This window comes from Podarcis tiliguerta, assembly GCF_965153285.1.
Source record: "Podarcis tiliguerta genome assembly, chromosome: 2".
Classification (NCBI taxonomy): domain Eukaryota; kingdom Metazoa; phylum Chordata; class Lepidosauria; order Squamata; family Lacertidae; genus Podarcis; species Podarcis tiliguerta.
The window spans coordinates 118,167,469-118,181,995 of NC_139535.1; the positions used below are offsets into that span (position 1 = coordinate 118,167,469).

General features: G+C 44.3%; 1 protein-coding gene across 6 annotated transcripts in view; it reads right to left on the minus strand.

Moving 5' to 3' along the window:
* The window catches only part of LRP1 (LDL receptor related protein 1), a 306,533-nt gene that overhangs the window by 247,176 nt on the left and 44,830 nt on the right, over positions 1–14,527 (minus strand). For 3 of the 6 annotated variants that reach the window (XM_083428171.1, XM_083428174.1, XM_083428170.1), the window contains one exon: positions 1,977–2,063. The exons of the other annotated variants lie outside the window; for them this stretch is intronic. In XM_083428171.1, coding sequence (XP_083284297.1) covers positions 1,977–2,063 — 87 coding nt within the window. The remainder of the gene's footprint in view (positions 1–1,976; positions 2,064–14,527) is intronic. 6 annotated transcript variants of the gene reach the window in all.

Below are 14,527 nucleotides of genomic sequence, written 5' to 3' on the forward strand. Positions count from 1 at the left end.
CAGCCTGCTACTTATGAAATTGGATTACAGATCAGGGACTAAGAAGCAAGCCTAAGGACCACTTCATCGAGCTGTTTCTTGATAACCATCATCTTACAGCTCTCCCAAGCTGACAACCTGTATCAAATATGCAAACTAGGATGGCCAGTGGCTAATACTCAAGATCCAAAAGCCAATCAGAAGAGAGGGCACCACATCAACCCAGGATAACCTAACTTGTAAACATCAAACAACTCAACTCTCCAGGCTTTTAAAACAAATTTGTAATGGTGCAAGCTGGGAGGCGAGGATATTTCATTATTCTTAATTAAAACAAATTTAAAATCATTTTGATAAAAGACAAAGACATACAGCAAAATGAAAAAAAGATCAGTCCATCAAAACACTCAAACGACTGGCTGTTTCAACAATCAGATCCCACTCACCATCAAGGCACGTCTCAACAAGATATAATAATGGCCAAAGGCACTGTTGCTTAGACTGCTCCAACACGACTTTGTAGACCCAACATTGCACCTGTGCAAGGAACCTAGAGTGCTCCCACATCAGCAGAAAGGCAAATATCAATGTGGAATCACAGGCAAAGGGCACAGAACATTGAAGGGCACCAAAAACAGAAGCCCAAGGTAAACAAGAGTCCTGCAAAAGAAGAGCACCTATGCAACACATGTTCTCAGATTTCCAGGTACCCTATGTCTGGGAACAAACGAAGGACAAACACCCCGCCAAGCGATATCTTAGAGGAGAGAGAGAATTACAAGCCAAACATTCACCCCAGAATCACTGTTTCTTATGAAAACCCCATCGCATTTGAAATGCCTCTGATGCAAGCAGCTTGCTGTAAGCCAGGAATAAGACTAGAAAGGTTTCAAATAATATACCATTATTTATTATTACTATGTATTATTACTATGTTGTAATAAAAATGAATTGTTACTGTTGTTGTTGTTGTTATTATTATTATTATTATTATTATTCAGAATTGAATAATATCCTGCTCTGAAGAAGCAGTCATCAATTTTCTATAAATAAACAAAATTATCTCTTAAAACCACTCACAGATCAATAAAGCATTATGGGTATTTTAAGTTAAGTGGAATAATCATACACACTGAATGAAGACTTTGAACATATTTCATTATTTTTACCACAGCTATATTAGTACTAGAGAAACTGGGGAAATTCTCCCTAGCCAGATTACAAATCACCCTTCAGGGCCTCAGAAAAGCCACCTCAAATGAGACACAAACTTTACAAACGGCAAAATTCTTAATGTGTGCAGATAAAAATCCAAGCCAGAGAAGAATCCCCACCCAACTTTGCTGACCTCTGCAAGAGCCACCCCCCTTCCCTGGCACACTTTCCCTTCCCATCTCTTTACATTAAGTAAAGGACAACAGGAGGAGGAACATGGTAAGAAGAATACGAGGTTCCCTGCTTCCATCACCCTGGCTCTGGCCCCTGAGACACCATGCAACTGCATGCCAGAGACAAGAAGGTATGCAACCCTCAGGAAAAGCATATCTCTCGTGATCTCTAGCGTTCCACAGCATTACTGCTTACTGCATCCAAGATCAGGGCAAGAAAGAAAGAAGAAGCGGACAAGAAATATCCTTCCTTCCATCTTGCCATTTGTCTCCACTACTGCCACTTAAAAGGTTTAAAAAGAGGGGAGGGGGAGGGGGTTTAGACAGCTGGGAGATGGCAGTGGGTGGCTTTTCACTAACAGTGCAGAAGATGTCAGATAATCTGCAAACATCAGATAGCTCACTGATGTTTTAATTTGTAGGCAGAATCCCCTTTGGCCCATTCTAGATCAACTACTGAACAAGTCAAACTCTGGCACAGCAAAAGAGGGGGAGCATGGGATCAGGATGGTCATCAAACAACTTGGAACTAATGGAACCAAGCAAGGTTGTCATCACTGAGTTAGGGGCATGAATCTCAGGGAGAGAGGGCAGTAGCAAGAATCTTACATAATATTTGTGAGGTAGAGCTCTCCAGGGCTTGTTCCCCAATCTTTGGAAGTGGTGCAACATAGACATCAACCTCCTCAGATAATGCTGCAGAAATGAAAAAAGAAGGGGAGAGAGTAAAAATTAAAACCCCAATTTAAAATATTCTGTTTATCTTTGGACAGGAAACAATGGGCAGCACTGGAGGACAGTGTAAACCTGTTTTGTAACAAGTATATCTCCAGAGAAGGATTTCATGGAATGATGTATTCAAAATGATATATTTTGAGACAATTGTTGAAAATCATCACGTTGAGATGTCAATGCCCACATTACATTTCAACAGATACAGATTGCAAGTCTCACTCACTCTCACACATATAAACAGGTCAACTTGTACAATAGTTCTTTTTCTTTAAAAATAAATAAATCACACACTAAAAGTAGCCACCTGCCAAATTAGATAAGTATGTATTTAATTGGCCTGCTGTTCTATCCAAGGCAGCTAACAAAAATAGCTTAAAATGCCTGTCATAATAATTTTAAAAAATCAGCAACACTTAATACAAATTTTATACAACGCCTTCAGCTTGAATGGATAACATAACTGTTTTAGCTTGCTGCTGGGGGGAAAAGAACATCTCTAGCAATGGAATTTCATAGCCTGGGCATCACCACTGAGAAGGTCCTGTCTCATGTCACAACACATCTGACATCAACAAGTGGGCAGGTTCAAATGGGAAAAGGTCAAAACAAATGGCAAGGGCTCTGGAAACTAAGTCCAGTGAGGAACAGTTGAAAGAGACGGGTATGTTTTAAATGGAGAACAGAATATTAAGGGGAGGCATAACAGCTGCATACAAATCTCTGAAAGGCTGCCATGCAGAAGATGTTGCTGATTTCCACTCTGCTATTCCAGAGGGCAGGACTAGAACCAACTGGTGGAAATTACAGGGAAGCTAATTTCAGCTAAACACAAGGGGAACATAATGGTTAGAACTGTCTGCTAGTCAGAGGCACCAGGTTGCCCCCAAGACCGGGAGGGGCCATCGCGTGTCACGTGTTTGTGACATCATGTGAGCAGCATCCAAGCAGCGTCGTGTTGTCTGGAGAAGATCGACTGCTCTGAAGGAGTGAGCAGCTGAAGCTGCAACACGCATGATGTTGCATGCACATGACGCACCCTGGGCCCCCTTAACATTGAAGGGGACCCACCACTTTCCAACAAAGATTGACGGGGCCAGAGACATGCCAGCCCCCTAGAGCCGAAGCACCTGCTGACATAGCAGATGATGGGAAGTCCTCCAGAAGTATTAAAAAAAGAGGCTGGATAACTCTCTGTCAGCAATGTTCTAGTTACATCCCCAGTGAGCAAGGGTTTAGACTACATAATCTCTAATATCTCTTCACATTTTATCATACTATGAAATACTTTGGTCCCAGATCAAGTGCCACCCAACACTTGCGACATAAACAAAATTAAGGCATTAACAAGGCTGCGCTGGCATCCCTCCTCTCCCCTATTCCTAAACACACAAAGTTGAACCAAAGCCACTCTGGAATTTGCTTTATGCTTGGTGGTCTTCGTTGATTAGTGTGTCTATACATAATGTGCAGCGTATTGTTTCTTAGATTTACTTTCTAAAATGTCATTTCCCCCTCCCTGTAATAAAAAAATAGCTGGAACATACATAGGAAAGCAGTATTATTTAAAACCATGGGAGATTTTTTTAAAGAAAATACCTTAAAATGGCAAGGTTTTTTTAAGGGCATGGTGGTACACGTTACAAGTTTAAAAACCATTTTAAAATGGCAATTTTTATTTTAAAGGGCATGGTGGGAAAAGGTTTGTACAATAATATGGGGGGAGAATTCCCCTACCAAGTTGTATTATTGGAAAACACTCCATTCCCAAAGATTCAGGAAAAAGTATTCTTTAAAATGACACCCTACAAGCTACAGTCTCAACCAACATAGACCCAAATGTAAACATAAGCATTCCACCATACTGGACTAGGGAGGAAGCTAATGTGCAAGTTAAACCCAGGAGGTAGGCAAGTGGGGTTGAATGATCAGAAGGACACCACAGTGAGAACATCTCTGAGTGTAGAAGTAAAGCTATTTTATTCATTTCATAAAATGTATATATCATTTGATGGCAAAAAAACAAAAAAAAACCCTCAAAGCGGTACCGTTAGTGAGCCCCCTCTCTAATCTTCAATTACCAGCTATGAAATGAATCACTGACCTAGTACGAATGCCTTCCTCCATTCTAAATTCACAGCACCTTTCTCAATCTCTAACAGCCTTAATGCAAGGACACCACACCAACAAACCCGAAAATTACACCCAGGCTGCACTACAGCCTTTCACATATATATGCTCATCTCCAACTTGGCTGTAAGAATTGGGGCCACGTTGCCTCTTTGAGATTTGCAATGAACTGCACTGCCGTAACTGAACAGGAACCGAAATGCAGCACAGGTCTGTATCTACAAAAGGTTGAAGAGGAGAGACCCAAAACTCTGAAAATGGTTGGGAGAGACTTGGGAAAGATGGGATGTCGAGGTGGTTCTTCATTATGCATCTTTCATTATAGATGAAGGTATTTTTTGCTGTTGTTAAAAAAGTAGTAGTGCATTAAAAAAAAACCCAGCATACAAAACCTGTATTAAGATAATAAGCAAGGGCCCAAATCTTTTGGGTTTCAGGGAGAGGAAAATACTGGTCATTTAACATAATAAAGAGATTTAATGGCAAGGAGAGGAAAGGTAAGTGGACATTTACATCTTCTCCCCTACCTAACTTTTTATTTCTAAAACACAAATAAAAAGAGAACACCCACAGTAACCGTAGCTCAGACAATGGGCACTAAACAATGGGCACACTGTGCTCACAAGAGATGCTTGCAGACTAGAACTAATCATTAGTCTCCTATACTGCAGGCCAGCTCATGTCCAGAGTGGAGACAGAGTGGAGAAAGAAAGTTGCAGTTAAGTAATCGAGACAGTGTCTGCTGTGAATTCTGAAAAAAATAATGTATCATTGAGGGATGCTATCTCTTCTCCATGTGATTTGAAAAACAAAACAAAGCTATTCCACATTGCATCAAAATCTTCACTTGATTTTGTAACTCCAATTATCCTCAGCTGATTGGATCAGTTTTGAAGCTATAGCCATATCCCAACGCAAATTCTAGTCTAAATCGAGCACAGCTGTCCATCAAGGTGCCACAGATAGCCTCACAACAACAAACAAGTGGGTCCTGAGATTTTATGTCTAAATCCAATTCCTCAGACTGACTAACAAAAGAAGCTGTGGGACAAAATTAATAGGTTCCTTAACCATTTTTCTGATGCCACGCACAATTTCACCAGGGTCCTAAATCTGCATCACACTTGAAGAGCATTTTCTTTAACATAAAGTGAGATTGAATAGAAACAAAAAATGGGGGGTGATTTTAATTTGTGCTGCTGAGCCCCTTAAGGTCTTGCCCAGTGTTTCCCAAAGTGGGCAATACTGTCCAGGGGGGCACTGGAACGATCCAGGGGGGCAGTACGGTGGTACATCGAGTTACAAACGCCTCAGGCTACAAACGTTTCAGGTTACAAACTCCGCTAACCTGGAAGAGTTCCCTCATGTTGAGAACTTTGCCCCAGGATGAGAACGGAAATTGTGTGCCGGCGGTGCAACGGCAGCAAGAGGCCCCATTAGCAAAAGCATGCCTCTAGTTAAGAACAGTTTCAGGTTAAGAACGGACCTCAGGAACGAATTAAGTTCGTAACTAGAGGTGCCACTGTAGTAGCCTTGGCTGCAGTTGGGGGCACTGAATAAAAATAAGGGGGCAGTGGAAGCATAAAGAAAGAAGAGAAGAGAATTAAAACAACAACAACAACAACACTTCGCACATGTTTCATCTGTTGTATAATGACGCTTACCATCAGGTTGGGCACCGTTGCAGGACAGTGACACCACCTCCCCTGTATCCGGTGGTTGTGCTGGAGGCAAGGGGTTTTTCTGGGGTTGGGTGAACCCTTTCCGGCCAGGAAGTGGATCACAGCTTGCCTATCTATTTGGCCAATGGCAAGCAGGCACAGGCACAGCCCCCGGGGCAGATCAGAATGTTTGTTCACTTAAAGAAGGTAAACTTCCGGGGGGGGGGGGCTGAGTAATTTTTCCCCCCTGGGGGTAGTAGGCCAAATAAGTTTGGGAACCTCTACTCTTGTCCAACACTTTTTGATCAATGATTTGTAATATAAGGTATACAATTTCTGGAAATCTTTAGCGATCTGCCCCCTCTCCCACCTAACAAAAATCCTTCTTACAAATTGATATTGTAGTGGGCCTTGAAGTTTATTGCTGTGTTACAGGGTTTACATTCATATACATTATTTCAAACATAATGTAATTAATATGGAAGCCAGGCACCTCCCCATCTTCTATTCAGTTTGCAGTTCTGGCACGGCTGTCACAGAGTCACTGAGCATTTGAGCCACATCAAGTAGGCGTTTTTCACCTTCAACCTGGTAGCCTTGTACATATGGTGTTTAACATAAAGCCACTACCAGTACTAGAAAATGCTGCTCCTCTTAGTTTCTGTCATTGACCCTGTAGCTTTAAGTGTCTCTGAAACTCTGGAGTTGCTGGGGGACCTGATAACTACGCAAAACCCACATTCTACAGTGGTGCCTCGCAAGACGAAATTAATTCGTTCCGCGAGTTTTTTCGTAGAGCGAGTTTTTTCGTCTTGCGAAGCACCACGGCGGGGAGGGGTGGGGAGAAGCAGGGCAGCTGCCGCAGCCGGTCCTTGGACTCACCCCCGCCTTGTGAACGCCGCGCAACGCGGCTGCTGGAGGGCGGCGGGGCTCAGGAGCGCAACTCCGGCTGCAACGCTGGCTGCTGGCGGCAACGGCTCTCTCAGAGGAGCGCGCGAGGGTGGTGGGCAGCGGTACGAGGCAGCCGGAAGGTCGGCCATCAGCCGGAAGGTGGGAGGGAGCCAGAGGAGCCGTCAGCAGGAAGGTGGGAGGGAGCCGGAGGAGCGGGGAAGCAACCGTGCGTGCGTGCAGTGACCGTCGCCATGACAGGAGAGGCAGGGCTGTTTCGTCTAGCGAAGCAAGCCCTTTGGAAAATCCGTCTTGCGAAGCACCTCAGAAAACGAAAAACCCTTTCGTCTAGCGGGTTTTTCGTCTTCCGAGGCATTCGTCTTGCGGGGTACCACTGTATCTGTGTATTATTGGGTAATGTCAATGGCCCAAGGGAGGACTACTGGACTCTTCATCACCTCTCCTAAAACCCACAGACACCTGTTGGCACTGTGGTACATTAGGAGCCACACTGAAATATATGATCAGGAGAAGGAAAAGTTTTAAATACTTTAAAACACTATTCCAATTGGGTCCATTTCAAATCAGAGTTGCGAAACTGGTGGCCCTCTAGAACCTGCTGGATGACAACTCTCATTATTCCTGGCTGGAGCTGATGGGAGTTGGAGTCGAACAACATTTGGAAGACCAGGCGTCCCCCATCCCTAAATTTAAAGCACAGTTTTTAAAAGGTGGCAAATGTGCTTGCTAACGTTATCAAGATGCATTTGTCATTACAACCTCCAGTACTGTGACATTCCAGACAGAGTACGGTAAGTATTCAGTAAACCCCTGTAACTCAGTTCCCACATTCTAACAACTGGCTCTTTCTGAAGCACCATCAGAAGCCTGCCTGGAGGCAACAACCTGGATTGCTGCTTCTATGGTGCAATCCTGGGGGAAGACAAGGACTAAGATAAAATGTTTAAGACCTTTTAGATTCCAGTCAGCATAATCAATTAACTTGGCAGAAATAGGCTGTGGCTCTGCTTCATATGTCATCAGTCCAAACCACTCAGCTTCATACACTATAATACCCTGTGAAGTGACAGGGAACTGTGTTCTCACTGGAGCCCAGCTGTCAATTAATGAGGAAGACCAGTTGCTGGCTAGACTGAACCATTTGACCTGAAGTTAAGACCACCAAACTGATGCTGCCCTAGTAGGCAAAGCTGTTTCAACATTTCTGAGTATGGTATGAATTCAGGTACAAGAGCTAAAGTTGCAAGTGACTCTAACGAGACTTGCCCCTCCTTGTTCCTACCCATCACACAGCTACCTCATTAACCAGGGAGGAGTGGAAGCACAGGGTCCTCAGATATATTTCTGCTTCTGGGAGGAAACAGGAAATTGGTGGTTGGAGCAATACACTGAGGGTGGTGAGAAGGACACGGGGTTTAAACTGGTCTCAGACTACGTCAATGGAACTTACTACTGGGTAAACATGCATAGGTTTACCAAGCACTGGGTCTAGATCAGTGGTGGTGAACCTGTGATCCTCCAGTAGTTGTTGATGGACTCCAACTCCCATCAACCTCAGCCAGCATGGCCAATGGTCAGGGATGATGGGAGCTAGAGTCCAACCATTTCTGGAGGGCAGTCAGTTCACCACTCCTTGTTTAGAGGGTCAATTCCTAACTGTTCCAAGCATGGAGAAGCATGGGCGTGGGTTAGACATATGAATTATTTGGTAGAAGAGCAAATCAGAACAAGGCCAAATGGGAATAAAGACCAGAGTTTGTTTGTTCGTTTGTTTTGCTCAGCCAATCAGGTGAGGCCCTCTTACCGAGTTTCAATAGGCCCCACAATGGCAGGAGAGATCTCCTAAAATCAGTTTTTTGGCTCTGTCATTCCAGCAGGTGAAACAGAGAGAAAGAGAAGCAGAGAGACCAGAGGTGTCTTTCAAAAGCAGGTCCTTAATAAGAAGATTCATTCCTAAAGAACAGAAATATTTAAAGGCCTATGAGAGCCAGTGTGGTGTAGTGGTTAAGAGCGGTAGTCTCGTAATCTGGGGAACCGGGTTCGCGTCTCCGCTCCTCCACATGCAGCTGCTGGGTGACCTTGGGCCAGTCACACTTCTCTGAAGTCTCTCAGCCCCACTCACCTCACAGAGTGTTTGTTGTGGGGGAGGAAGGGAAAGGAGAATGTTAGCTGCTTTGAGACTCCTTAAAGGGAGTAAAAGGCGGGATATCAAATCCAAACTCTTATTATTATTATTATTATTATTATTATTATTATTATTATTGCATTTCAGTAAGCATCAACCTCAGGGTCAAGTGAAATCGGGTGTCTAACTCTTTTAAGCAAATGCTGGAGGGATGCCAGTGTAGTACAATGGTTAGGTTGACAGGGCTGTGAAGCAGGAAACAAGGAAAAAACAGTAAGCTACCTTGCAGTAGATAAGATAACAAAATTTTGGGATAAGTTATCCAAAAGGCTTTCAATACTCAAACGAATGTGGGGAGCATGCAGCCCTCTGGATGATGGTAGACTTCAACTCCACATCAACCCAGATTACTGGCCATGCTGTCTGGGGCTGACAGGGGTTGGTAGTCCCAACAACATCTAGGGAGCCACAACTTCCCCATCCCTGCTCTAAAGCACTAAGTACAAATACAAGTTTTAGGCTCTTTCTTCAGATCCTTTCTCTAGGTCTAGGAGGTTGTTTTTCCAAGCCCAACCTTTGAAGAATTGTGGAGAAATTCCCTTTTTGAAAGAAAAAGCACATCAGCATTTTAGTCAGCAGTTATCTCACTTTAATTTGCCGCCAATGAATAATATTATCATAACACACTGAGCTTTTAGTTGCTCGTTTTTTAATGGAATAAATACTGTTCTTTTGGTACCAGCTGGAGGTTCAGCTCCTTTACTGTGATGCCCCTAACCCCATGCTTCTGTCTTATCAGCCAATTTAGTGACACTCACAAAGAAGGTGCAACTATAGATGCAGTTAGTTATCTGTACTCCTCTGCAAAGCTGAGAAAATATTTATTTTCCACTCAAATCAAAGAGCTCAAGGCAAGTCATAATCAAGGCTTTCTTTGAGCCAAGGCTCGACTGGCGTTAACACTGGAACTGATTTTCAGTGCTGGCTCAGCTCTGGAGCAAGAGCGAAGTGATGGAGAACAGAATAGCCTCTGAGCATCTTAAAAGTTCATTGAACAACTCCTCAGTACCAAGTAACCACTAGAGCTCATCCACCTCAACAACAGCAACTGGGGCAAATACCTTCCCATTGTATTTATTTACTACACTGGCAATTTACAAAATAAAAACATTATATATAAAAATAGCATTAAAAATAAAATTTTATTTAAAGGTGTAAAAACTGAAACTGAAACTGGTGTCAGTTAAAAGCAGAGCATCCATATTCTAAGGCCCATTTAAAAACAGACAGGGAGAGAGCCATGCAAAACATCACAAGCAAGCGATTTCTAGAAGGCTGGAGCCACCACAGAACCAACACCATTACTTGCCCAGCTCTTGTAAGATCAACTAGTAGGCTATATAACCAAACCATGGCCAAATGCATGCAATTCACAGGGCTTTCAGCAACTCCCTTAGCTAAGAGGTAGTGTGGAAATTCAGATATGCTGTGCGTTGGTTTTAGAATCACAGAGGAAAGTTCGGGTTTCAAATCCCTGCTGGGTCATGAATCTCACTTGGGTAAGCCATTATCTCTTAACCTAGCCTAACGAAACTGGCAGCAGCATTGGATTAAAAGAGATAAGTGTGTATTGCAACCAGGGCTTTAAGTTGGTGCTCAAGTAGACAAAGATCTCTTTAATGCAGGAGCCAATCAACTGGCTGAAGGGGATTCCGTGGGGTTGTATTAAGTAGGACAGGATTTGTTAAAGAGGATGTGTTAGAAAGGGTGTGCTTCTGAGTTAACCTGGGAGAACTGCCGAAAACCTTGGAGAGTTGCTGCCCCTCAGATTAGTAGGCAATACGGGGCTAGATCATAGAATCATAGAATTTTACAGTTGGAAGGTATCCCCAATGGTCATCTAAGTCCAACCTTCTGAAATGCAGGAATCACAGGTGGACAGTAGCTTGATGAGCTGCTTCCTACAACAAAACATCATGTGCCCAAACTAACCTGAGCCCTTTAGAAAAGCCTGGGCTACTGAACATACTCACATAAACTAACCCACAATGAAGATGCAATGGCATCACATTGCTCTGTCCTGATCTGGCAATCCCATAATCATATAATTTTTGCTCTCTTTTTTTTAAGGGAGAACTATTTCTAGGTCACAACAACAACAACAGAGCTATGCTCTGACTCCTCAGACTTTTATCGGACAGGGCTGTGGGCTCTTTACAGCAGTAATAGGAAGCAGCATTTATAGTACCAGCAGTTAAAAGCAAACCCACACGACATACTTTTACTGCACCAGCCTCCCATTATTTATGGCTCACAGTCCAGACGCAGATTAAAACTTCCTCCAGGGACGTGCCTGCATCATGCAATAAAGCAATTTCAACATTGTGGATTAATAGGCAATTCATCTCTCAGCAGCTGAGTCACTGGGCAGGGCTCGAGGATGCAGTCAGAGAGCTGGTGCTGGCCCTTGGGAGCAAAGTGATTAATCAGAGGTTGGAGAGACAGAGAACCTGGATCAGCCCTACTGTGAGGGCTGATTAAAGGGCCAATGGCTAGAGACAAAGCCCATTACCAGAAGAGCCAGGGAGTCCAATCCACTCGCTATTTGGGAAAGGGGGAGAGGGTTCAAGTGGAGTTATAAAGCCCCTGGAAAGAACAGAGAACCTTTGAAGAATGCAGCACACAGATAGAAATGCCACTTAAGGGGAAGGCACTCCTGCCAATCTGTTTTCCATAAACATGTACACTAACAAAGGATGCCCCCAAAGGAGAAACATGTTACCAAAATGTCCATCTCAAGAAAGAAAATGGCTTTAGCTGGGCTGCTGCCTTGGCTTTTTCCAGCAGCTCCATTCAGGTATGGGTAGCGGTACTAATAGGGCCATCTCCTGCTTCAAAACAACCCTGCAATCTCTATCCACCACCCAGCACCATTCATTCTATTCACACATCTCTCCAAGCTGTTTTTCAGGTTGCTGACCCTTTTAGGGCAGCAGCTTCCCTATGCAGTACATCATGTGTCTCTTGAAGTTTGATGTGGCTCTACTCATAGAATCATAGAATCATAGAATCATAGAGTTGGAAGAGACCACAAGGGCCATCGAGTCCAACCCCCTGCCAAGCAGGAAACACCATCAGAGCACTCCTGACATATGGTTGTCAAGCCTCTGCTTAAAGACCTCCAAAGGAGGAGACTCCACCACACTCCTTGGCAGCAAATTCCACTGTCGAACAGCTCTTACTGTCAGGAAGTTCTTCCTAATGTTTAGGTGGAATCTTCTTTCTTGTAGTTTGGATCCATTGCTCCGTGTCCACTTCTCTGGAGCAGTAGAAAACAACCTTTCTCCCTCCTCTATGTGACATCCTTTTATATATTGGAACATGGCTATCATATCCCCCCTTAACCTCCTCTTCTCCAGGCTAAACATGCCCAGCTCCCTTAGCCGTTCCTCATAAGGCATCGTTTCCAGGCCTTTGACCATTTTGGTTGCCCTCCTCTGGACACGTTCCAGTTTGTCAGTGTCCATCTTGAACTGTGGTGCCCAGAACTGGACACAGTACTCCAGGTGAGGTCTGACCAGAGCAGAATACAGTGGCACTATTACTTCCCTTGATCTAGATGCTATACTCCTATTGATGCAGCCCAGAATTGCATTGGCTTTTTTAGCTGCCGCGTCACACTGTTGGCTCATGTCAAGTTTGTGGTCAACCACAAACTTACAGGATTCTGTACAAATAAAAAGGGTGGGAGAGAGAAATGGATCTTCCCTCCTCCTCCTCCTCTTGTCTCAAAATCCTGTTACCCACAAATGGATAAAGCATAAGGCACAGAACAGCTGCTCCAGGAGACCATGGCAGTGCTGGGGAATGGTGCTTCCAGACAACAGCCATGTAAGTGAGAATGGGGGCAAGCCCCAATTCAAAGGTAATGGTAGAATATTCTGTCCACAAAAGCCTTCCATAGATATACTGACAGTCACCCAACAGGACACGTGACCTACCCCAGAGCCCTTGCAGTATTTGCATGGAACAAGGGAGAACTTCCCATCTACTCCTCACCCAACAACTGTAGCTCCCACCCATCAAGGTTGTGGCTGCAGCTGCTGCTTCGTAGCTGCAGGAGAAGTTCGCTGGGGATCTCTCACACACCCCATTCTCCACTGGTCTATGTGTGTGCTCTCCCAGCACTTTAGAGAGGAAGCACACAGTAAATCAATTAAAGGGGACAGGGAGGAAAATGTGTAGGAGTCAGCAGTGTGTCATTGGGGGGGGGGGATATGGAGGGAACAATCCAAAAGAGGTGCCTCCCATAACCACAAGCCCCTCTGCTCACATTCTGTTGCAACAGCACTCTGGAACGGGGCGGCAAAGAGAACTGCATTTTCTGATTTGCAGAGGTTGCTTGCAAAATAATGATTTGACAGCAAATGTAAGTCTGAACCTCCAGGAATAAGACTCTGCAAGAACAGCACATTCCAAACATTTCCCCATCTGGAAATCCCACATGTAGAAGACCAGATTGTGTACAGCAGGAGTAGAGAATCTCAGGCGCAGGGGCCGAAGACAGCCCCTTAACACTCTCTGTCCAACCCTCAGGACTCTCCTAGGCCAAAGCCACCCCACCGCCGCACCCCCTGCCAGTTTTGCTCTCTGCTTTTTTGAGTGGTTTTGCCTGGCTACAATGTGTTTTCAAACTGTGATCATGCTTTTTGCATGTCTGGGTGGAAGATGGGAGAGATGTAAGTGGCTGTGGGCATGTAGAAACCTCTTGATTTTTGTGCAGCTGAATTATAGCCTACTGTAAGGTAAGAGTCATATTCATTGCTCCACCCACTTGTGCCTCTGGCCACACACATATTTTTTTTTTCTCTCACCACATCCACCTCTGGCTTGCTGGCCCCAGAAGATTGCCTGTAGCAGAATGCAGTCCTCAAGCTGAAAATGGGTTTCCCACCCATGGGTCTACTAACACAGCAATAGCTTCCAGGAGACATGAAACATTACTTCTTTCTGCAAGCTAAGAAAGAGAAGGAGCTCGGAGGCTTGTAAAAATGATGCAGAATGCCATCAATGTTTTACACCCTGTAGGAACCTCTCCAGTTATCTACCCTCCCCCCCTTTCTACAAGCAAGCAGAAGAACTCCTGCTGCTGAAAGGTACAATGGGATAAACTGAAATTACCAGTGAAATACCCACCAAAAAAGTTAAATATAGGCCTGCTGTAACTCTCATTTCAAATAAAGCAGCTTTTTCTCCCCTGCTCAACATCTGGCAGGAAAATTGACTTAGCAGCTGGGTGAAATAAGACTATATGGCCCAAGCTGGGATAGCATGTGCACCCAGAATGGGGCATTAGTTGGATACAATCCCACAGAACCAAGTGTGCTATGCTGTACTCAAGTGTGGATCCACCAAAATTAAAGGGCGTGACTAATGTAGGTCCATAAGATTCAAATGTGTTCATTAGTAGGGTACAACCATGGGTTTAGCCATGGGGGCAACCCCCCCAATCAAGTAAAACAATAGAAATAATCAACTAACTGACCAGTCACGTCGGTTCTGCTCCCCCCCCAAAAAAAATCCTGGCTAAGCCCATGTGTACA